We start from the raw sequence: 23202 nt of genomic DNA, 5'->3' as shown, positions 1-23202 counted from the left end.
CATTTCTTTACAATTTCCAGATCTACTTGCTTTACAGTGATGTAAATATAGGCTTCAGAGAAGTAGGAGGTAATAGCCAAAGCAAAGTGAAATTAGTTTCAAGAGATTTTTCAAACTCTTAAACCCAGCCTCCACACTAGAGTACAGCAACAAAGAATGGGAAAAAAATATAAATGAAACTAGTGACACTTCAGTGGAAGGATAGCAGCTTTTATTTTCATGGAATTTTCAAAGATTAAGTCATACCTTGTTATCTCCACAACTGTGGCTGCCAGTTGACTGGAAGCAACTTGGTCACAAAGAGTTTCTCTTGACATGCCTGTTGCAACTGTCCATTAAAGTGTGACTGTGAACGGCGGCAAATCGCTCTGTTTAGAAAAGGTGCTAATAAACAAGCAAGTACACCTACAGGCTGGAAGGTAAGTAAATGATATATCCAAATCCAATTGGATATATCTTGTTCAGCTCCTTTTTTCCCTTCCTTTTTTCCCCCTAAAGATTGTATCACAAGACCTCTTTTTCTTTCCTCTTGTCTGTAACACACAACCATGGTACCAAGAAAATGCATTCATATCCCCTGAAAGAAACATGGTATCACTTCATAGCTTGTATGTCTTTTGCAGGCTCCAAAATCTCTGACGTATCACTGTAGTGCTGTAAGCATGTGAGACATCCAGGGATCTGGGAGATTTCTCCTTCACCTTTTCCAGTGTCATATCGATTCTATCATATATTTCCTAAGATCCAAAAATTGTCTGAAGTCATGAGATATATGAGCAGTTACTTCTTCAGTGAAAGAGAAAGAGCCATGTTGTTTCTGTTGGTGCTATTCCTACTCTGTTGCATGCGTATTTCTGTACAAAAAGGCTTCCATGAGTGGATCCTAGTGGCAGCAGACACTTCTCATGCAAACTTGCACAAGTATATCTATGACTCAGACTTACCATTTTTTTCCCTTGTAAGTTTTAGGTCATCTGCTGTCCCCTCACCCAAGTCCTCTTCAATCTACTATCCCCTGAGTTAACCAAGCAGAGGTTCCACATGACACCTAGAAGAGTGCTTTAGTGGAGGCAAAAGGAAAGAATACATCCCTTTTAAAGGCTGAGTTGCCTTTTGTGTTTGTTTTGGCTGGGGTAGAACTAATTGTCTTCATAGTGGCTGGTATGGGGCTGTACTTTAGATATGTGCTGAACACAGGGCTGATAATACAGAGATGTTTTTGTTATTGCTGAGCACGGCTTACACAGAGCCAAGGCCTTTTCTGCTTCTCATATTAGCAGTCTGGCGAGGAGACTGGGGGTGCCTAAGAGGAGACAGGGCCTGGACAGATGACCCAAACTGACCAAAGGGAGATTCCAGACCATGTGACATCATGCTCAGTATAAACACTGGAGGGAAGGAGGAGGAAGAGGGGGACATTTGGAGTGATGGCATTTGTCTTCCCCAGTAAACACTACATGTAATGGGGCCCTGCTCTCCCGGAGATGGCTGAACACCTGCCTGACCATAGGAAGCAGTGAATTAATTCCTTGCTTTCCCTATTAAACTGTCTTTATCTCAACCCATGAGTTTCTAGCTTTTACCCTTCCAATTCTCTCCCTGATCCTGGTGGTGGGGGAATGAACAAGTGGTTGTGTGGGGCTTAGTTGCCAGTTGGGGTGAAACCATGACACCCTATCAGGAATGCCTGTGTTCTCTCTTATCTCTAACTTGTGACTGAGATGGATGTAAAGATATCCCTTTAAGTATTCCAATAACTCAGGGTATGGTAACAGTCATGATCACCACCATCTACAACTGTTCAATGAAAATACATACCACAGTTATAATCAGATCATATCAAATGCCATCATGTACAGCACAATGTCAATGCATCCTTCCTTTCAGAATCTAAAAGAAACTACCTTAAAAGATCATTTCACAAGACAGCCATAGACAGGCTTCTCTAGCCATTAGAAGCTACTCAAAGACATGTTGCTTGGCAATGTGTCTCCTTATTCCTATTCTTATTATGTGAGATGGGTCCCAGGTAGCTTAAAGCAAGGCCTTTGTCATAATTAAACAGTACCAAGACTTCACCTTAGGAACAGCCCTTGAACCATGTACTACTGAAGAGAAAGTCACAGAGACAAGCAGTTATCTAATCATCAAATATCTAACCAACAACCACCACATAGACAAAAATAGCAGCAAATAGTACTACCAGCAGTGAAGTATAAAGTCAAGTATGTGCCTGCCTACATACTGCAAAATAGAATCACTTAGGTACGAAAAGACCGTTAAAATTATTGAGTTCAACCAAACACTGCCAAGTCTACTACAACACCCTATCCCTAAGCACCACATCTGCACATCTTTTACTTACCTCCAGGGATGGTGACTCCTCTGCTTCCCAGGGCAGCCTGTTACTTCACAACCTAATGCTTCACAACCCTCTCCATGATGTAATTTTTTCTAAACCTTCCTGTGCAGCTTGAGACCATTTTCTCTGGTCCTTCACTTGTTACTTGGGAGACAAAACTGACACCCCAGCTCACTACAATCTCCTCACAGGTAGTTGTACACAGTGATAAGGTTCCTCCGAGCCTCTTTTTTTCCAGGCTAAACACCCCCAGCTCCCTCAGCCACTTGTCATATGACTTGTGCTCCAGACCCTTCATCAGCCTTGTTGCCCTTCTCTGGCCATGCTCCAGCATCTCAATGCCTTGGAGTGAAGGGCCCAGAACTGGACACAGCCCTCACCAGTGCTGAGTACAAGGGAACAATGACTGCCCTGGTCTGGCTGGCCACACTATTTCTAATACAAGACAGAACGCCATTGGCCTTCTTGGCTACCTGGGCACACTAATACCTCTGTATAAGTTGGTGGACCTCAAGATGCAGCGAGGTATCATTACGACATTTAATATACAGGCGCCATACAAGGACAGTCACAATTAAAAGAATAGTAGGCTTTTATACCCCTACAGATACCCATACGTCAAGATAAGTAAGAAGGCTAGCTCAAAGAATTTATATGAATGATACTTTGAAAACAATTGTTTCCAGCTACATAGTCATTGGTGCATAAACAAATACCTACTTTCATTTTAACCACATCAGATGCACAAGATCATGGGGTTTTATATACACAGAAGAAACATAATAAGGTATATTCTTGGCTTATGCCAAGAAAAATATGCCTTGCGCTGGCGTTCTAGTTTTTACTGGATGAGAGATAAAAAGCACTGAACATTCCTGTAGCATTAGTACTAATACACTGATCTGAATGAAAAAGGGATAAAACAGACTACTGAGGTTCTAAGGAACAGATATAAGGAACCATATATTCATCTCCAAATTTTGAATGTAACTATATTCATTGCCTTTCAGATGGTAGTCATACAAATCATATTATTAACCTACAAAATATTTAGGTCTACTGCCTATTTTTAAATGATGACTATAGGCAGAATCAGTAAAATATTCTTAAAGCCCAGGATGCATCTATGTTTTCCCAGTGTGTACTGGAAAGACAAACTGCTAACTATTTGTCTTGGGGTGACTTTACGATACTATGCTATACTATTGCATAGTATGAACTGCAAAGAAAGTATAAAAGAATTCTTTAAATTCACCCTATATATATTAGGATAAAATAATTTGTCTGGTTTTATTGATGGGGCATATTGCTGCACAAAATCTTTCCATAGAGAAAATACTTCATAAGCAATGCTGATGATGAGCCATTACAATTGAAAAATAAAAAAGTATAAATAAGACTATACCTAGAAAAACTTTTTGATGTTAAGACCTACTACTCATTACCTTCCATTTCATATGTCAGTAAAAGATGGTAGCCACAAAACTTTACTAAAGTGACAGTAACTCTTTCAAGGTACTTAGATGGCAGCTTGATTTGCACAGATCTGAAAGACTACAGAATGAACAAAACAACAGAGTCAAAGCCATTTACGAGCAGTCCAAGCCAGGAACCTGTCTTGATGAAAATCAAAAGCACCAGCTTTTAACACCATATCATAATAGCACTGTTTTACCATGACACAACACCACTTTATGGTTTCACAGTCTCACTGCAAGTTAAATGATCTAAATTGATGCTGTCTCAATCCTCTCCTTGAATGCATGGCTGCCCCACTCCCATGCTCCAACTTTAGCACTCAGATGACTAGGCAGCCAGCCAAGTTCACAATCTGAGCTGGCCATCATAGCCCTGCCACAGGTGGTTTTGCATGTCATGATTTCTTTTCAGAAAGACAAGACTACAAATTTTTTGCTAGCAGAGGAAGGACAGACCAAGTAGGTTTTTTAGTACCAAACTAACTATATAAGTAGTACAGTACTTAAAGGATGTCAATAATCAGGTTCTTTTTTCAGCAAATGAGGATAGTACCTCAAAATGTTTCATGGAACCAAATTTCAGGTGGGTTTGAATTTTATAGCAAACTCCAGTGTCCTAATGAATTATTTCAGTTGCTAAGATCAAGCCTTCATGTTTGGGGCTTTAAACTTTCAGAACATAGGCTCAGATGCAGTCCTCCAGTCACTAAATCTATTGGCAGTGCCTACTGCCTGCTCCGTGTTATAATGCTTAGAGGAACAAGAAGGAATAGTGCAAGTTAAGCAATCACAGTATTCTTTATTGTTTTATTTATTGTTTCACATTAAATAATGCCACTCTTTGTGCTGAAATACAATAAAGTTTTTCATAAAATCCTATGGCAAACGTATTTCTTCTATCTTGAAGTACGTATTTCAATCAGAATGAGTATTTCCAAGACAATGTAAATAATGTGAATACTCTTACTGCCAACATTTATGCAGTTTTAAATAAATGAGAAAATGCATTCCAGTTCCAGTTCAATGGGATTACTTGCATGCTGAGAGCTAAGCCTTTTCAGGTTGAATTGGATGAGTGACAAGACACTTAAAACCCTAAAAATATTTAGCAGTATATTTCAGTTCTTATTTTCCACTCATAAAACAGCATCAAGTTTACTTTGGTGGCTTTTTGTTGATGCTAAAAAGAGCCCCAAAGAAAATAAAAGAAAAATGGGCCAGGATTTCAAAGGTTCTGCTGGGAGCTAGATGCCTAAGTTTCATTAAAATTTAATGTGATTTATATGCTTGAAGATTTTAGGTTTCTTTAAAGTCCAAGCCAGAACTGAATAACTTTAAAAGTTTCAGAATTATTACAAGAGTAAAGTATAATGCTTGATTCACTTAAAACACCAGCAACCTGACAATTTCCCATAACAGAAGTTGCTTGACCAGACATAAGTACCAGTTAAATCTAATAATCAAAGCCATCTGTATAATGGCAGAAAGGATAAAATTTTAAAGGGTCATTTATTTCCTTTATGGGCAATCAAATAAGACTAATGATGGTTCTATTTCAAACTCTAAGAGGCTGTGGGTCAAGAAATGACCCACCAGTATACTGATAAATTCTAATGCAGATTACATAGGAAAGAATGGTAGCCATTTGTTTTCCTGTCCTTTACTTTTTTTTTAGTAGTTTACTGAAAAATAACTGTTATGGAGAAGAAGAGACTGAAGGCTGAATATTCATATGCATTATTTGTTTGACAAATCATATGTATGTCAGGAGAGGGTTAGATCAGATGACTTCCAATTGTTCTGGGATTCTGAGACATTGCTGAAATGCTTCAAGACAGGATACAAGCTGGGATATGTATTCTTTGGGGGAAATGGAGGTGAGGGTGGGACAGTGCATGGAATTAACTGAACTGTAAAGAAAATAGTTTAAAACTAAGATCTGAATTTATATGCTTTACATCTGCATTTATAAAAGCTCAACATTGCTAGAAATAGCATCCTAAGAAACTTTTGTTTCGAGATTACCTTCTGCATATATATGTGGAGTAAGAGCTGCCAAAAGATGCAAGCAATACATCTTACCACCTACAGTGGTATTCAGAGATATTAAACTCACACTAAAGATGTAGTGGCTTACTGGATGCTATTACCTCAAAGCCACCAGTAAGTGTAAAACCCTAGTTTTACAGTACAGATAGGAAAGCACAAGGAAGAAATGACAAGTTTTTTAGAAAAGAACCAGTATTCTTTCATTCATAGAGTATATGTCAAATTTTAAAAACAGTTCATGTATAGGTTCTCTTTAATAGCAACTACACAATGCTTATTTATTTACCTAGAAGTCCAATTGTGTAAGTAAAAAGACAAACATTGCACTGTAAGGAATAGTAGCTGAATGTATAACATCTACAGATGCAGGAATAATGTTTTATCTTAAAAAAAAATAAAATCAGGAATTACACTACCTATAATCACAACAATTCCTCATGAAAATGATATAATAAATGTTCTATTTCATCTTATTGTAAAGTACTTTAAAATAGAAGCTGTTTTTTACAGAAATGTATTTACCACTTATTTTGTTTCTTAGTAAAGCTCTTTAAGGAAGAAATTATAATAAAATGGCATCTTTGAGATAATTGTTTCTAAAGGAATTCCAAACTAAGTCTGTACTATAAGAGAAAAAACAACTTTTGGTACTAACTTTTTTTTGTTTGTAATACATGAACTTTCAGATCTTCACACCACTAAAAGTAGAAAAATTCAGAGGACTTACATTAATATATGCTAATCTCCCTAAAACCATTATTTTTCTTATAAACCAGTTAAAGGAAATTCCATGTTCTAAATTTAGGTGCCTACGTCATCTGTATAATAGATGGCAGCACCTCTGGTGTCATCAGCTGGAGACGCCGATATTAGAGTGAGCAGAATTCAGTTCAGTTGTCTGTGTATTATCCAGCATCCCTTCACACACTATAGGTTATCAAAAACCTATGCTCCACTGGCAGATGCAACACATGATTTACAGGAGACTTGCACACCTTTGTGAAGCAGCAGCTGAAGCCAAGTCAGACGTCCTACAGCATCTTAAATGGCATGGGGCACTTCTATGAAGCAAATTAATTGATCCTAGTGAAAACTACAGAGCTATTCTGTCCATCCAGAAGTAGATGTCTGTAACTGCTCAAGTTAATAGCCGTCTAAAAAGCAGATGTCTCTACAGATACTTGTACGGTAGGTGCTTTAATTTGCTAGGCCCCAAGCTAGATGCAGTTTCATACAAATTAAGCTTCTTGAATAGATGTAAAGATGGAAATCTAGAAATAATTACAATGCAGACTATGTTGGCATGCCTTCTCCTAACAAATAGTTCAACAGATATCAGGGTAAAACTTTTGATTTTAGAGCTTACTGTACTATATTCTGAATCAATACAAGTAGTGACCTTTGGTTCAAGAAAGAATTTACCACATAAAGACTGCAAATAAATGATGCCAATTCAAGGTCTGACCCATATTAATCTGGAATTTCTTGAAAAACTGAAAAACTAGGATTACTGTAACTAAGCATTTCTTTTTTCCACAGTGCCATTTAACATCCGTCTGCTGTAATTAATCTGCATGTTTCACTCACTGAAGCTTAAGAGTCCTTCTAAAGCAACAGAAAATCAGGAAATGGGCCCCATCATTTCACCTACACACCTTACACTGCATTAATCTGAGAAGATCCATAATCTGAAATTTGGACCCAACTAGTTTATGTTTATGTAATCTCTTTTTTATACAGAATTTGATCAAACCAGAAGACAGGAAAGTTGCGGAAAAGAAAACAACACAACAGAAATAATTAAAATTCCTAATACTTAAGAACTTACTTACTATTGACATCAATGTTAGTACATAGTGCTGTAAATTCTGCCCATGGTGACGAACCATTTTGGTGTCAGCTGTGACCATCACTTCTACATATCTTGGATAGGAAAGAAAACGTTTTTTCCTGGAATGTGGATTGCCACGATCCTCTATAGAGAGGTTATTTAAAGCATACTCTAAACCAAGAGACTTCTGTAAAACACTGCTCTCTTCCTTTAAACTGCTGAAGGCTGGATGTAATAAAGTGCTCTTCTTCAACTCTTTCTCTATAAAGTAAAAAAAAAAGATTTACTGTTGAATGCAGTTGCTAAGTGGAAAAAGGCAAAAGGCTGCCCAAAATAGACAAACATATATTTATGATCTTATTTCCAAGAGAAACAGTGCAAGAACTAAAAAAAAAAACAAAAAAAACCCCAAAATATGAAACACAGAAGACTGTAACAGGAACATCAAATGAGATGTCTTGTATATTATTACATAGTTCTATTACAAATGGATTCTCTGTTACAAATTAGTTAAGAGACAGCAATATTACATAGTTCCTAGAATGCAGTATAATCCAAACAGGAAGGCTGGAAGGAGATAAGCACTACAGCTTAATCAGTACAACAAAGGAAGCAAGTTAGTTAAACAAAACACATTTTTATATGCAAACTTTTGGCACCAGCAGAACAAATAAAAACAGACTAAGTCCAGCTCCTGAATTCAAGTCCCTACTGACTTTCAAACTTACATGACATTGTACTTAAATAAATATGGAGTTTAACTTCATAAGCAAGTACACATCAAAAACCTTAAGTGACTTCCTTCACAGTTTTGTTAATATTTATTATACAGGATCAGGCTCGAAAGGAGATACACAATATGCTCAGATATCTCCACACTAAGTACTGTTATACCTCCAATTATGCTGTATAGTCCAGCCCCCAGAGGCTTCTGATCCCTGATACATAAAAACCAATGCCTTTATCGGAGTCACCTTAGCGACAGCTCACATAAAAAATACTTAATGGAGAAGCATATATGAATTCTCATTACTCTCTAGAACTTAAGCAGCTAACTGGACACTCCAGCCCCTTCAGAAGAACCCTCCACTGTCTCTGAAAACTAGATTTCCCTTGTAAAAAGTAGTGGCCAAAGGACATGCCTCCTAATCATTTTATTCTAATGACTTAGTGACTACAGCACTGACCCAAGAACTCAGAGATCACAATTCTGTTGCCCTCACCTCGTGGGGATTTAAATTCATGCATTCCATTATTCAAAGGAAGAGCCCTCATGTGTCAACTTTAAGCTACTTTTCAGAGATCCATAGTCTGTCTTCCTTAAAGTTAGGGCACAATACAGCCAGAAAGAAAAACAGTAGAGACAACAGCAAGCACTTTACTGAGTAATTGTTTAAAAGCCAATCACAAAATAAAGCTATACTAATTGTGAAACCATTAGCACTTACAACAATGAGGGAAGAAAGAAGGGACTGGCTTTGAAAAGGAACTAGTTTGAGTATCCACATATACTCTGTGTTCAGACTGACTGAGTTGGATGCACTGAAAAGAACTGGCTGAAGCAATTTCATATACACAATCTTTACTCACAGAAGGTGTCTGAGATGCCAGAGTACCAGCAAAATGGGAAATAACATTTATACTTAAAGGGAGAGTTTAAAGATTATCAAAATTTATGGACCAGTCAAGAACAAACCAATTTTGTTTACAAACACCAGAAATCAACAAGTGGATAAGTAACAGCTATCAGATTTATCCAAAACATATTCTGACAAACTCTGATGAACTTCCACATATTAGGGAAACAGAACTTATGGACTGAGGAAATGCATTAAATATCCTATCCTGACTTGAGTATGGCATATATCAGGGTTTCAACACTATTTTTCATCGGCAAGTTAGTTTTAGAAGAAAACAGCACAAAGTGAAGAAAAGATTGGGTAGACAATTTCAGAATTATCATTGTCCAATTTCAAACTAGAAATATGTGTTGCATGCTATGTTCCTCCATTTCCTCTGTCAAAGTTCCCTTAGTAGAGAAACTCTCATGATTCCAAATACTGATATAATTTGTTCCTCTGTGAATAAAGAATATGAATAACCAAGCAAGACTAGCATTAAAGGAGACGCATCTCTTCTTTAGAAGGACAGAAACATAAAAATACAAAGCTTTTCTTCATAAACATTTCTGCAACTTCACTCCCTCCCAAAATGACAGTAATCCCTGATTCACAGTCTTTTGTAATTGTTCCCAAAAATGAAAAGGGAGAAAAGTACTATGTTTTTAGTGTTTGGAGCCTTTTTCTCACACCAACTTGTTTAGATTAAAGAAAAAAAAACACAAAACAAACTGAAAGACCTCTAATTTGGTTCAGTACATATTACTTATCATTGAAAACAAAAATGGCACAGGAATAAGAACATTTGCTTGATGCAATGGTTAGTTTCTGGCCTTAGTATGTACAGAAAAGCAGAATTCTCAAAATAATGCTTCAGAGTATATAAAATACGTTTAATGAATTTTCCAAAATTAATAACACTAGTCACCCAAGCTACACCTTTCTTTTAATCTTTATATTTTTAACCACCTGGATAGATATTCCTCAAGAAGAGTTCCAGCAAAAAGTTCCCTGTTCAGCCCAGGAACTGATCAGGGAGCTGGTGCTCCCTGCTGGCTCATCTTTCAGCACACAGCGATGGCCTACTACTGTACCTCTAAAATTTCTTTCTTAAATTATGTCCAGTCTTCCTGGACCCCTTTGTTATTAAGGACTGTTTCCCAAGGGACACTTTGAACCAGTGCCCTGAACAGGCCAAAGTCCTCCCTCTGAAAGTCCAAGGCAGAGGTTCTGTTAACCTCCTTCCTTTAACCTTAAATAAAATTAAATATTATTAATATGTAGCATGAATAAATTATTAAAATACTCATAAGGAAAAATATCTCCATTACCGGGTAAGGTTAGATAATAACAAATTAATGGGTAATATTAGATCCTTCCATTATTAAGGAAGACCAATGTCATGTATTATCTGTTAGACTTGCAGTAAGTTCATTATCTTTCGTGAATATAAGCAACAGCTCCTGTGGATCTACTCTTTCAGTGTTTACATATGGGACAACGTAGGTGTAAAAGCAAACCCACACCTAAATTCTTGCAATATCACAGGTTTTGTTTTTTTTATATGCACAATTTGTCCTACTTTTGAATTTACCACTGTCACTAAACAAAAGGAACAGCTGACAAGCCTGTGTGAAAGAAATGTGTAGGTTCTAATGGCACACTGTGGAGAAAAATTATTTATGAAATTAAATCTTGCTTTTTTTTTTCTTTAGAGCATCTGACATTTGAAAAAGTCACAATGAAATTTAAAGTATGATTATACCTGAAACTTCACAAGGTTTATAGGATTTCTGATACTTTTTTTTAAGTTCATCATGTCTATATATAAGATGTGGTTTGTTATGTTCATCTTCATGTTCACCTCCATCCGCTTTCATCAGAGGTTCTAAAATGTATTCACCATCATGTGCCTTGAAGGTGCCCATCTGAAAGTAAGAGAAGTAATTGAATTATTTTCCACTGAAAATACTGATATAAAAATAATTTTCATTGAAATAAAAGCTATTTATGATAATATTTTGAAGTTAATGATCATACATATGCACGTGAGATGGGGGAAATTTCAGTGAAACCTGGAAGGTAAGGAAAGAGAAGTTTGTTTTCAGAGACTCGACCCACCAGAATAACTCAGATTACCTTGCATAGTAACAATGTATCAAAGGTAATTAGTATAAAAGCTACAAAACAAAGGAGACCACAAAAATAAAGAGAAACTAGGTATGACCAAGCAGGACCACTTGGAAACTAAGCAAAGGAGAGCAGAGGCCATCAAGAACTTCAGAATTTGACTGCTGTCCAAATTCTGGACTGATTTGTTGCCTTCTGTCCTTAACATAACTTATATAATATTCTTCTTCTAAAATTGCATTTTCCCTATAGATTAGAAACAGTCTTAACATGATATTCTTTTTAAAGATTTTTGAATGGAGTACCAGAAATTCAAAGTTGACAACATTGATGTGTTTTTCTCCTTGATTCCCCCAACATACCCCCCATCCCCAGCCATCACAGACACACATGGGTAACTACATAATGGGAACCACAGTAACCTGATTACTAACAAAAGCACTGGCACATATCCAAAGAACAAAAATTAAGCTCCTTTCCCCCAGCCCCCTGCCCCATAATCCTTTCAATTATGAAATCCTAAAGCAGACTCTCTTCTTTCTCACCACACTTCTAAACAAATTCATAATTTACTATGGCTTAAGTACTTCATCCTAGGAGACTGTGAAGAGGAAAAATCATGTAACAATTTCATCAAATTATTTTCAAACTTTTTAGCAACTTCCTCACTTCAGCCAATTAAACACATCAAGTGAATAGGTACACTGCATCCTGATAAGGATAAGGCATAAAACTGACCAATAAGATAATAGTGATAATCTACATAATATGGTTGAAGAGATTAAGTGCACATGTCAACCTTGAAACTGAGGGTTCTAGAGAGAGTGGCAGAGCAGGATAAATGAGAACAGAAGCAAGAAGAGGGCTTTTTCAAACAACCTACCTAAGACCTTTCAAAGACTGCTGCAGACTACCTTAGTGTCCAGGGTATTGCACTGGAATTATAACATCCCCTTGAATTTGGGATCCTTCTAAGCAGTTATCAGTTGCCAATGTTTAAAAGCCTGTTAAGTCTGACACATACCTGAAGCCTGTATGCAATCTTGCCTGATAGATAAAATTATTAGAGCTATGGTCAACACATTGGGGATGAATCCTCTGTACCAACTTTGTCACAGAATGAAAAAAGACACAGCTAAATAGTATTTTCATTTCAAGACTGTTTAAATCTAACTCACAGAAGCACTTTTCCCCCTCAGTTTCATTTAAATTCCTTGCAAGTAGTCTCCATACTGGATCCTTTATACATTCAGTTTAGCCTTCTCACATCCAGTGTTTCCAGGGCATGTAATTTGTAGAGGACAGCAGATAGAGTGTACCAAGAACAACCTGGAAAGGGCTTCAGGAAAACAGACATGCCACACCTTGTCAGTTAGTCTTAAGGTATAACCTTTTGGGTAAATGACAGGGACAGACAAGAGCCTGTCACTCAGGGACAAAGCATCAATTCTTCTTGTTAAGACTGGTGTTTTATTACGTATATTATTAAAATCCCAGTTAACAAAACATCATAAATCTGACCCCATACTATTTGTCAACACTAACATGCTAATTAATTATTTTCTCCTGGTATACCAAAAACCGTATTTCTAAATAATATATATTTAAGTTCTTCTAGATTTAAGCAATAACTTTATTGTTCCCACATACATTTTACTTCCCTCCAGTTCTTTCAAACAGGTGGAGCAGATAATCTGAGTTTGTTTCTTCAAGGGCTTTTTCAACAAACAGACTTTCCTTTTACAAAGCAATGGTTTCAGTTACAACACACAGATTATGAGAACAATACCCCAGAACTAATAAGGAAAGAATTCGTACTGCATTTTAAACTAAACTCCAGAATATCAGACTTACACTGGAAAAGACTAACTGCAAGAATAAGGGTATATTATTTTTCTACTATTTCATTCCTAAAAAAAACCAAACCAAACAAACAAACAAACAAAAAACCCCAAACACTAAGACGCATGTTTTTGACTGAGTCTCCTAACTTCAAAAACTCACAATAACAGACCACAAACTTACAGGCCGAAAAGTTAGGACAGACAGCTTGAAGGATCCTCTATTATGATTCATGGCCTCAGAATTATTCTTTGCTTTTTGTTTTAAATCAAAAGATTAACACAAGTTGGTACAATCATGTCCTTAAGACTCAAGAGTTCACCTTTACAGATACTTGGGGCAACCATTTTAGAAAAATGGAGTCAAGCTTCCTCTTGCTCACTCTTTGGCCCACTGATTCTCGCACAGTATCCCAGGATCAATGGCCTGCTTAGATATGTAAGAAACAGCTGAGCAAAAATTTATAATGCAACAAGCTTTCATTCTTTCTTCAACTAATTCTCTCCTCTACAACCATGTATGGGTAAAGAAGCAATTACTACCACTGAGTAGATATGAAGGCGTCCTACTAGTAGTCTATGACAAAGTTTTGCACATCTATCTCAATTAAAAGAACTCACTATGTTGTATGGGAGAAAAAGCAAAATTTAAGAGATGCAAACAGTGCTCTATCTTAAGAAAGGTATTTGATATTTGTCACTCAAAGCCCAAGAAGACATTCAACTTGTAGCCACCCATTCCAATCCTTTAAATCCACTCTGAAAACATATAGTTAGCTCCTCTTCTTCCTAATGCATGCATTTACAAAAATTGAGTCACCAGTTACATTGCCTGTTTACAGTCCTCCAGTCAGGAAAGTGATACTTCATGTGGTGACAGCTTCTGCTGATACAAATGGAGCTATTGCTGCATCTTGGACACATAAGGAAAAGAGCTGTGAGATCCAAATGAAAAATACTTTTGGTAAAATGAAATACAGAAAAGTCACTTAGATGTTCAGAGGCAGGTTGCTAAAACAGGAGCCCAAGCATTTGCAGGAAATTAAATCAGAAATGCACTGGATTTACTTATCATCTACAGATGCCTCTCAAATCATCTAACAAGAAATCTGCCTGAAACATTGTACTTCTGTTATTTAGATAGAGAGATAAAAGTACACTTAAAAGATCTCTCCTGTAGAAGTGGAGTACGAAATTGAAAACAGTCTCTTGCACATCATAAATAAGTGGTCCAAAGAAGGAGTGCTACCCAGAAATATGCGTCTGCATAGATTTGAGAAAACTTATGAGAAAACCACATGAGAATGATAATTTTTTTTTAAATTTAAAATATGGATTATCTAGACACTTTATATTAAATCAAGGTTCAGGGGATCAACACAGCTACTCACTATATGGTATGACTTAGTGGTTTAAAGTGGCTTAAAACTGTATAGTCTTAACCAATATTAACTCTATAGCAAGAGTTACAGAAATAAATATTTCAAAATTATGGTTAAGGAATGCACCATGTCCATATACAAATTACATCTTTGCCTATAAAGTTTGCAGAACACATGGAAAACATAAGGGATATATAGCAGATTTCAGAAATGAGGAATTAATATGTCCAACCATTCCAATAAGCACAATTGGAATGGTTTCATAAAAACTCTAAAAGAACAACCGAAGCTGGTTGTTCCGGAAAACTAGACTCTAAGCTGGCAGACTCCCTGCCAGGTAACTCCTGTGCTCAAGTACTCCTCATGTCCTTCAGGTATGGCTTCTTAACTCACTTTAAAACCTGCAAGTAGTTTACAGCAAGAGCACTTTAACAGCCAAAGCAAATTACAAAATCCCTTCCTTTTATATTATTCTTTTCCTCTCTCCTATCCCTCCCCTTTTGTTTATTCAAAGCTCTTGAATCATGTAAGAAGCCCTTCACTTTTTTCTTCCTGCTTCACTGTTACAATATTTTATAATTAAAGACTTAAGAAGCATTGCTTAATTAAAGAAAAAAGTATTAAGAGTGATCATAATACACTGCCAACATCTGGAAGAAGTATTTCTACTAGAAGATAATTCAGCTAGAAACACAGTAAGAGATAGCAGTTCCAGCTCTAATGTGTTAAGATCAGACCTAATATAATAGAAATAAGAAAATAGTAATAAAATCATAAATAATAACACCAGCAAAGCAGCAGGGAAGAAATATGAATGAATAAATAGCAATGAATGTTTTCTGGTAGAATACTTTTTTAGAAGTGATTGAAAGCAACATTACTTTTGAAGTTCTTAGAGAATAAAATGCTAAAAGCTTGTTATAGGCATCTAATTACATCTTACAAATTCTGTGATGTTAAGATTGCATGAGCTGACAGTAATCACACAATTAAAGGAATTGATGGGGTATGGATACAAATATTGCTGCTAGCAAGAATTTCTCTTGCTTCCTTCCAGTCCCGTGAGGTATTTTTCTCTCTCACAGAAGATATTAGCAGAGTTCTATAAAAACTATGAACACCTGCGACCTTGCAGAGCTTTGTTTATGCTGCAGTAGAAAAATATTTTGACAATGGATGTTTTAGGATTTTAGCCAATCACCTCAAGGGGTGGCTGATCCTTTAACCAATCAGACTATGAAGAAAAAAGTCTATAAAAGAGTCGTAAAATAATTAAATAAGGGAATCTTGCTGCACAATGCCTGGCTGCTGGATCTCTCCTCTCCTCCCTACTACTGCAGGATACCATGACAATGGGGCATTCACCTATGCTTGGAAGTGCCGTGTCCTGCAAAGACACCTAACCATTGGTTAGACAAAATTTCTTAATTCCAGATTGAAATTTAAGTTCTATGTAAATGCTTAAAGGGATTTTACCTATTTGTATGTTTAGATCACACTTTACCGATAACCATATGATAACTATAGCACTGGATCCAGCGTCCTTACTGCCAAGCTACTTTCACTCAGGAACAAGGAACATCTAGGGGAAAGATTATTCTTGTAGAAAGTATAAAACCCAGCACTAGGTACCCTAAGGATTCCTTTGTGAAGCTATTCTAGGCAAGAAAGTCTGGCTGAAGCCTGGTGAAAACTGTATTCCAGGAGTTTCTAAATAAAATTTGTAGCAAAAACAGAGGGGCTAAATAGCAGACAACTTGTGAGAATGTTAAAAAAACAATCTCAAAGCCATCTGGAAAGAGTAGAGATTCATGGAAATTAACAAGATTCATTGGAGTGGAAGGAAGAGAGAGGGGTCATTTATTTATTTTTACCTTTATATACAGTTCACAATGAACAAGCTAGACAAATCAACTAAAAATAAGCATAACAACTTCTTTAAAATAGATATATACATGGAGATTCCATTACAGAAAAGCAGCTATCTTGCAATACCGGCTGAAATTGGCAAAACAAAATGTATATATACATAAACGGATTTTCTTGTTTGTTTGGGGGTTACTTTCGGAAGGAGTGGATTTTTGGCTTTTAAGTTTTAGGGGACTTGGCTTTAACACCTAAACTATCATCAAGCTAAGTATTCTGACAGAATGCAGACCTAGGGGATCTGTACACTTTATCTTGGAGGAAACTCAATCATCATCTTGTCTGCCTCAGAAAATGTCAAGCAAATTTACATTTGCAACTTATCTCTGTTTAAAGAGAACTTCCTAGTTTTGATGTTTTTAAGCAGATGCAGAACTACCTTCTGCTCTCACTAGGAGATGAATAGCTCCATACAGTCCTTTTGACCTCATAAGCACCATAACAGGCAGTTATCGCTCAAAAGCACACAAGCTATGGCTAGATTTTCACCTTAGTCAGCCACACAGTAAGCTACCTTGAGTACTTCTGTCAATATGTGCATTCCCAGAAGGTATTAACTGTTCTCAGTGTCTGGCTTCGCCACCCTTATCTCCCCATTTTCTGCATGAGGATATGTCTGAAACAGAATGAGAACTGAGACTATTGCAGATACACACTATCTCATGTGGGAAGCCTACCTATTCCCCAAGAGTACAAAGTTTCCTGAGATCCATGACAGCCGTTGACTGCCATCTGGGACTGGAAACATTAAGTTCAGACAAAAAAAACCCACACACACACACACAAAACCACAGTAACCACACCCCAGTAATTTAGCTTACCTAGTGACAGCAAAGGGCCATATGTTGTGTACTCTGCCCTCCCCTGACACTCCTATCACTCACACTCATGCACAGAAACTTCTGTGTACTTCCTCGAAGTTTAATGAACATGTGTGTGTATATATAGAGAAATAAAAGTAAAACAAAGTTCCTTTGGCTGCCCAGAGCATTTCAGCAAATTTGCCTGTGTCACATAGATCCAAACAATAAAGGCAGTAGTTAAGAACAAGCTGCAGTCATCAAAACAATTTATTTGGCAAACAGAATGTGCCCAAGTAGCCACCAAGGAGGAAGGCCACTAGACATAGATATGGGCAGAAGGCAGGGCAGCCTTCAGTGACAGACCTTCAGCTGCACAATCTGCAGCTCCATGTATCTTCTCAGTTTAAAACTGCAATTACCACCTGTATTTGCTGATCTGTGCTGGCCCATGTGTGAAGGTATTGCATCTCTGGAAATATTTTCAGGAAAGGCAGAGATGTAAACAGCCTGAGGAAAACATACTGGAGAAGTTTCAGAGTTTTTAGAACAGCTGTAGGGGGGACCTAAATTGTCTTACTATTTTATAACAAGCCAAAAAGAAAGAACATTTCATCTTGAACTTGCAAAGTGAAACCTTTTACTTAAAACCACTTTGTGCTGATCAGAGACAGAGAAAATGCACAGGGCTATAATGGAAGCACTGGAGCTTTTCCTGTTTCGCAGATCCAGAGCTGGAGTCTCAGCTTATCTATGTGTATGACACGAGAAACCAGAACTACTAAGTGGAAGTCTTCACATCACTCAGCCAGTAGCAATAAGACTGTTTGCTCAAGCAAGAATCAATTGCCTTGAGTTGAAATGTTAATAGGATTTTTTTTCTAGCTTATGACGGAATCAATACACTAAGACAAAAAACTATGAAACCCAGTATGTGCCTTATGGATGTTCATAGCATTATAAATGTAACCTGAATGCTGAAACTATCCTGCCTTCCAGATTTAGAAAGTAACTTTTTTGAAGTGACAGCTTATGAGTTAAAGCATTAAATTACATCAAGGTAAGCATATTTTCCAGTTACAAGTGTTAAAGGTTCTTGGAAAAAAAAAAGTCGTTTCACTCATTGAAGTTGTTAGTACTAAGGAGCACAAAACCAGGGAGCAAATATTTGGAGTCTGTTACCTGCACTACATCTCCACTAGAAACTAGATGCTGGCTATGCTAGCAGTAGCTTCTAGCAAGTTTTTGGGCTTTGTATTGTTGGGTTTTTTTAACCGAACAATTAAAAATCCATTTTTTTAAGACAAATTTCAGGATTGCCTGCTTTTTCTTAAAAGAAGCCACTCTACCCATCCATAGCAGCAGACAGAGCTGTTTTCAAAACCTCTCAGAAAGGTGATTCACTGACTCATATTAATAAAAAATAAACACAGCCTCCTGTACTGAGGATTGTGAAGATCCACACTTAGGTTCATGCTCTTGCCATTCTCCAGACAAAAGTAAGTCTGATGTGCAGTAAGGGTGTGTAACCCAAGGGCTTCCTTGAGCTGCCAAAGAAGGAACTTGTCACACTCCAAAGCTACATTAGAACAAAGTGGTCCTGCTTTCCTGGGCTGCAGGAAGCTGACAGCTGGCAAATCCATGCAAGAAGAGATTCATGTGTACTTTCCTATTCCTAACTTCTCCCAGTCAGTGAGCATGTAAAATTGCTCTACACACCACACCATACACCCAAAAAGATGTATGTTTTCCTTCTTATCTTTCTCACAGCAGTCACATAAAACACCTTTGGCACTTAAGCACTCTTCTAGCTCACAAAAACTGATTTTAACTATCCTCAGCACCAGTCAACACCCTCCTAAGAAAGAGTACCAGTCAACACCCTCCCTGAGAAAAAGTACCAGGCTTCTCAAAAGACTAGACAAACTGTTTCTATAGCATTCATTCAGGATGAACGAACAAACAAAAAAAAGGAAAAACAAACAAACAAACAAAAAAAACCACCAAAAAAACCAACAACAAAACAAAATAAAAAGCTCCTTTCTTTAGATGGGGTCCTGCTAGGAACTGAAGATGCATTCTAGTTAAAATAAGTGAGCTATCATCATTTATAAGACACTTCATTCATGGGTATTTGCTTGCATTTGTCATTAAACTCGTAAGTCATATGTTCTCAAAAGTTAAATGATTTTTAACTATTTGGGGTTTTACCTCTTTGATTTTGCTGCCTGGATAACATTTGAAAGGTCTCTTTAGTCTACAAGCATCCAGGGACATCCATTTCCCATGTTTGTAGGAAGCTAAAACTGACTAATGTAGTAAAAGTAAAAAAGATAGAACTTAAGAAAATTAAGTGAAATAAAGCATGAAATCTCAAAAATTACACTAAAGATGCAAGAAATATGCCTGTATGTGATCACATGTTCAGCCAGGCCATCACTCCAAAGGACCTTCTGCCTTTGATAGATCCCAAGGTTCCCTAATTATACACTCCCTCCTCTCAATTACTACAGACTCCCTGCTGACCTCCTAACCTCCCTGTGCCATTTGCGCCCCTGAACCCAGGGCATGCTCTGAAATGTAACACAACAAAACTGCACACAGGGTGTCAGGAGCCATTAAGCAGTGCTCCACAGGTACTCTGGGTTGTACATGCTCTTAGCACATGCAGGAAAAGGCTTAACTGAGGGTGAAATGGCAAAGCAGAGTGGAAGGGGAGAGCACATGCAACTTGAGAATGCAAAAAAAAGAAAAGAAGGAACCTGAGAAGGAAGAATGAAGCTGTGAATGAATGCAGACAGCCCATGGGGATAGATGCCTGCAGGATAAAGTGAACACAGGTACCTGGTTTCACTTCACATGACTCAGGCATATATCCAGAGCAATTTTTAAAATTCCACTGTTACACTTCCTGTACCTTTATAACTAAGTACAAGTCATTTTTTCCTCCCTAGCTTTTACAGCATTGGTGAAAGCAATTGCCTTATATATGCAAAGCTGGAAGATATAACTATACCTAATAGTTGAAAGCAGTACCTTAACTTCCATACACCAAATTCAAGTTCAGCAATCCTACAAAGAGAAGGGATTTTACTTAAAATAAATATAGTAACACAAGGCCACTGAGTGACTAGTCTGGTTTCTACTGTCTTGCTTACAATAAATAGTATCTTACCTCAGCAGCAGTCAGACTTTAAATGTCTCGATGTACTTACAATGCATGGCACCGTTCATTAAAAGAGCAATAACTGACTAATGTATTTTTGCAGGTATATTTGTTGAATGCACAAACCCATGAAATTTTAAAAACTTTGAGAATAAAAACATCTTTTTACTCATTTTTGAGGGTAGTCCTATCTAGGAACAGGGAATGCATTCAGGGAGGACAAGATCTCACGAGACAATTCCACTTGGTCTGTAGCTCCCTCTTTTCACATTCATTCTTCTCTAAACACCAAAAAATTTTTCTCCTTTGGCAGTCACACAAGGCAGACTCCATGAAGATGAGGAAGAACATTAGCTTGAAGGTTCTGAGTCAGGTTGGAGGACACTGTGCAGTTACATGCAAGCAGCTGGCTATGACGACCATACAATCCCTCCCTGGCAAACTATAGGCATATCCCACAGAAGTGCAAGAGCATCCATGGAGGCTCTGCTTCCTCTTCTGAAAACCTCCACCACTGAGGGGAAAGCAGACACAACACTGGCTATACTACCTTCCAAGGCTGTGTCTGCCTGGGCAGAAGGTGAAATGAGAGGTGAGAGAAGGACCGAGGTGAAAGAGCACCGAGACAGAAAGGTCTTTGCTGGTGGCTCAGACTGGGCACTCCATCAGCCAGGCAATCACTGAGGACACAAAGTACAGCTGGAAGCTGCAGTGAAAGTTCACAAGGCTCATCTAGAAAAGGCGGAGGCCTAATTTAAAGGCACTCAGGGATCTCTGACCATACACATACATGAAGATACTGTAATGTATCAGCAAGGAGGAGTGGGGAGAGAAACAAAAAGTGACACATTCATCTTGGTTTAGGGAAGAAGATGGTCTTGTGATGAAGAATTTGAGAACTGATAAATAAGGTAGTTGAGACAACTTTTAACAGCAGTAAGTACATATTTTGCAGAAAAGTTATTTTCAATGCATGAGGTCACTTCAAGTAATGCAAAGCAAGAGTTTACAGGAGTAGAATTCCAACAGGCAGCAAAGGTTATGAAAGTAGAAGTCTTTAAAACTTCTCTTATTTATTCCATATAAAGTATGCCACTATTCTCAATGACATGGTATTTGAGCATCTATTAAAATATGAAACATGGAAGAAATAAAAAAAAGCCAACCATATTTGTGATTCCTCATCTTTCCTACTCCCTCTCTTAGTAGAGTTAGTAAACGTATCAAGGTATTTGATATAGTTTTGAATTGGGTTTTGGATAATGTAGTCAAGAACCAATGACAGTTGTTTGTAAAGCAAGATATATAGACAAAACTTAGGATGAATACAGAATTGCTGTTTTCAAATGTTTGCTTCTCCAGTAATTTCCAAGGACTATCCGAAGTCTACACACCTCAACCCAAAACCAAGATGGTATATATCCAAATATCCAAGACGCACAAGAAAGAGACGTCTCTCTCAAATACCATGATTCTCTCTGATTCTCTCTTCTGTCCTGTGTATCGCCTTCTTTTAATACACTTTAAACAGTCCTAAATGCATCCAACCAATTGCATTCTGTTTTCTGTATGCTACTAGAAAGAGCCTAGTATATGAAGTTGGATTTTCCTGAGTCCCAAAAATAAGAGTCTTGGACCTTTACTTTCCTGACTGACTGCAAAAAAAATGGAACTTAAATTTTAAAAAATGGATCTTAAATTCACAGTAATATTTACAATGCTGTATTTCTACAGTGGGCATGTCACACAACTAGTCCTTGGCATTTCAATAAGCAGAGATGTGGTAAAGCACAAGGTATCAGTCTTCATGTTTCTAGGCACGAAACTATAAAAATTAGCAACACAGCACAACTGTTTTCATAGACAGTTGTGCAGTACTATTTCTCCATTATCACTTTGGAAGACACAACAAATGCTATCAAGGGATAAGTACAGAATGTATATCATTGGAGTTTTGATTTGTTTACTCAACTTAGTTCTTAAGAAGTGTTTCAAAGACACACTTCCACTTAAGTTAGAGAATTTCTTATTCCCTTTTAGCAGAAATGTGTTTAGAGAGCACTGGTGCACACTTACAAGGATATAACATACCTCTCCAGTATTGCTGAAAGCTGAGGAAGAAACTGATCAACACCAGCTCCTCTCATCATCTCAACTACCATTACTACTCATTCACAACCACAATATCTGTTAAGCTACAAACACATAACCAATGCCAACTGACAGCATCATTTTATCGAATCAAAAGCTTACTGTGTTTCTAAGCCATGCTTTTTCCTACATTATAATGCTCTTGGTGTCAGGAGTTACATCAACCAACCATATTACTGGCCAGCAACAGATCCTTTGAAAGCAGCATTTGTATATCCCACCAGAAAAGTATCATCATGACGGCACAAGGCTGATGCCAAGACATTTCGTGACCAACTACTTGGAATGACGCCCAAGAATTTCCAGCTTAGCTCTCCAGCAAAGGCATCCCACTACATTTCTTTCAGGGAGGAGAATATGAATGGAGACAGGAAGCAGTGACCAACATGCTTACCAAACCACCACAGATGCTGAAGACAGCCATGTGCGTCTCTTGGGAATTGACATGCCCGCGGTAGAAACAGTGG

General features: G+C 37.4%; 1 protein-coding gene across 8 annotated transcripts in view; it reads right to left on the bottom strand.

Annotated features, from left to right (window-relative positions):
* ADAMTS20 (ADAM metallopeptidase with thrombospondin type 1 motif 20) overlaps positions 1–23196 on the bottom strand; it is an 89431-nt gene extending 66235 nt beyond the window's left edge. For all 8 annotated transcript variants that reach the window (XM_042017950.1, XM_042017951.1, XM_042017948.1 and 5 more), the window contains exons 1-3: positions 23130–23196; positions 11105–11267; positions 7722–7981 (exon numbers count right to left, since the gene is read on the bottom strand). In XM_042017950.1, the coding sequence (XP_041873884.1) occupies positions 7722–7981; positions 11105–11267; positions 23130–23159 (453 nt within the window). In that variant the 5' untranslated portion in view covers positions 23160–23196. The remainder of the gene's footprint in view (positions 1–7721; positions 7982–11104; positions 11268–23129) is intronic.
* Positions 23197–23202: the final 6 nt, after the last annotated feature.

The sequence above is a fragment of the Corvus kubaryi genome, unplaced genomic scaffold, assembly GCF_017639235.1.
Source record: "Corvus kubaryi isolate FWS band 111438036 unplaced genomic scaffold, C.kubaryi_AGA036_p1.0 137, whole genome shotgun sequence".
Taxonomy (NCBI): domain Eukaryota; kingdom Metazoa; phylum Chordata; class Aves; order Passeriformes; family Corvidae; genus Corvus; species Corvus kubaryi.
Note: the sequence above shows the minus strand (reverse complement) of the source record. Positions and strands in the feature narration are given on the sequence as shown.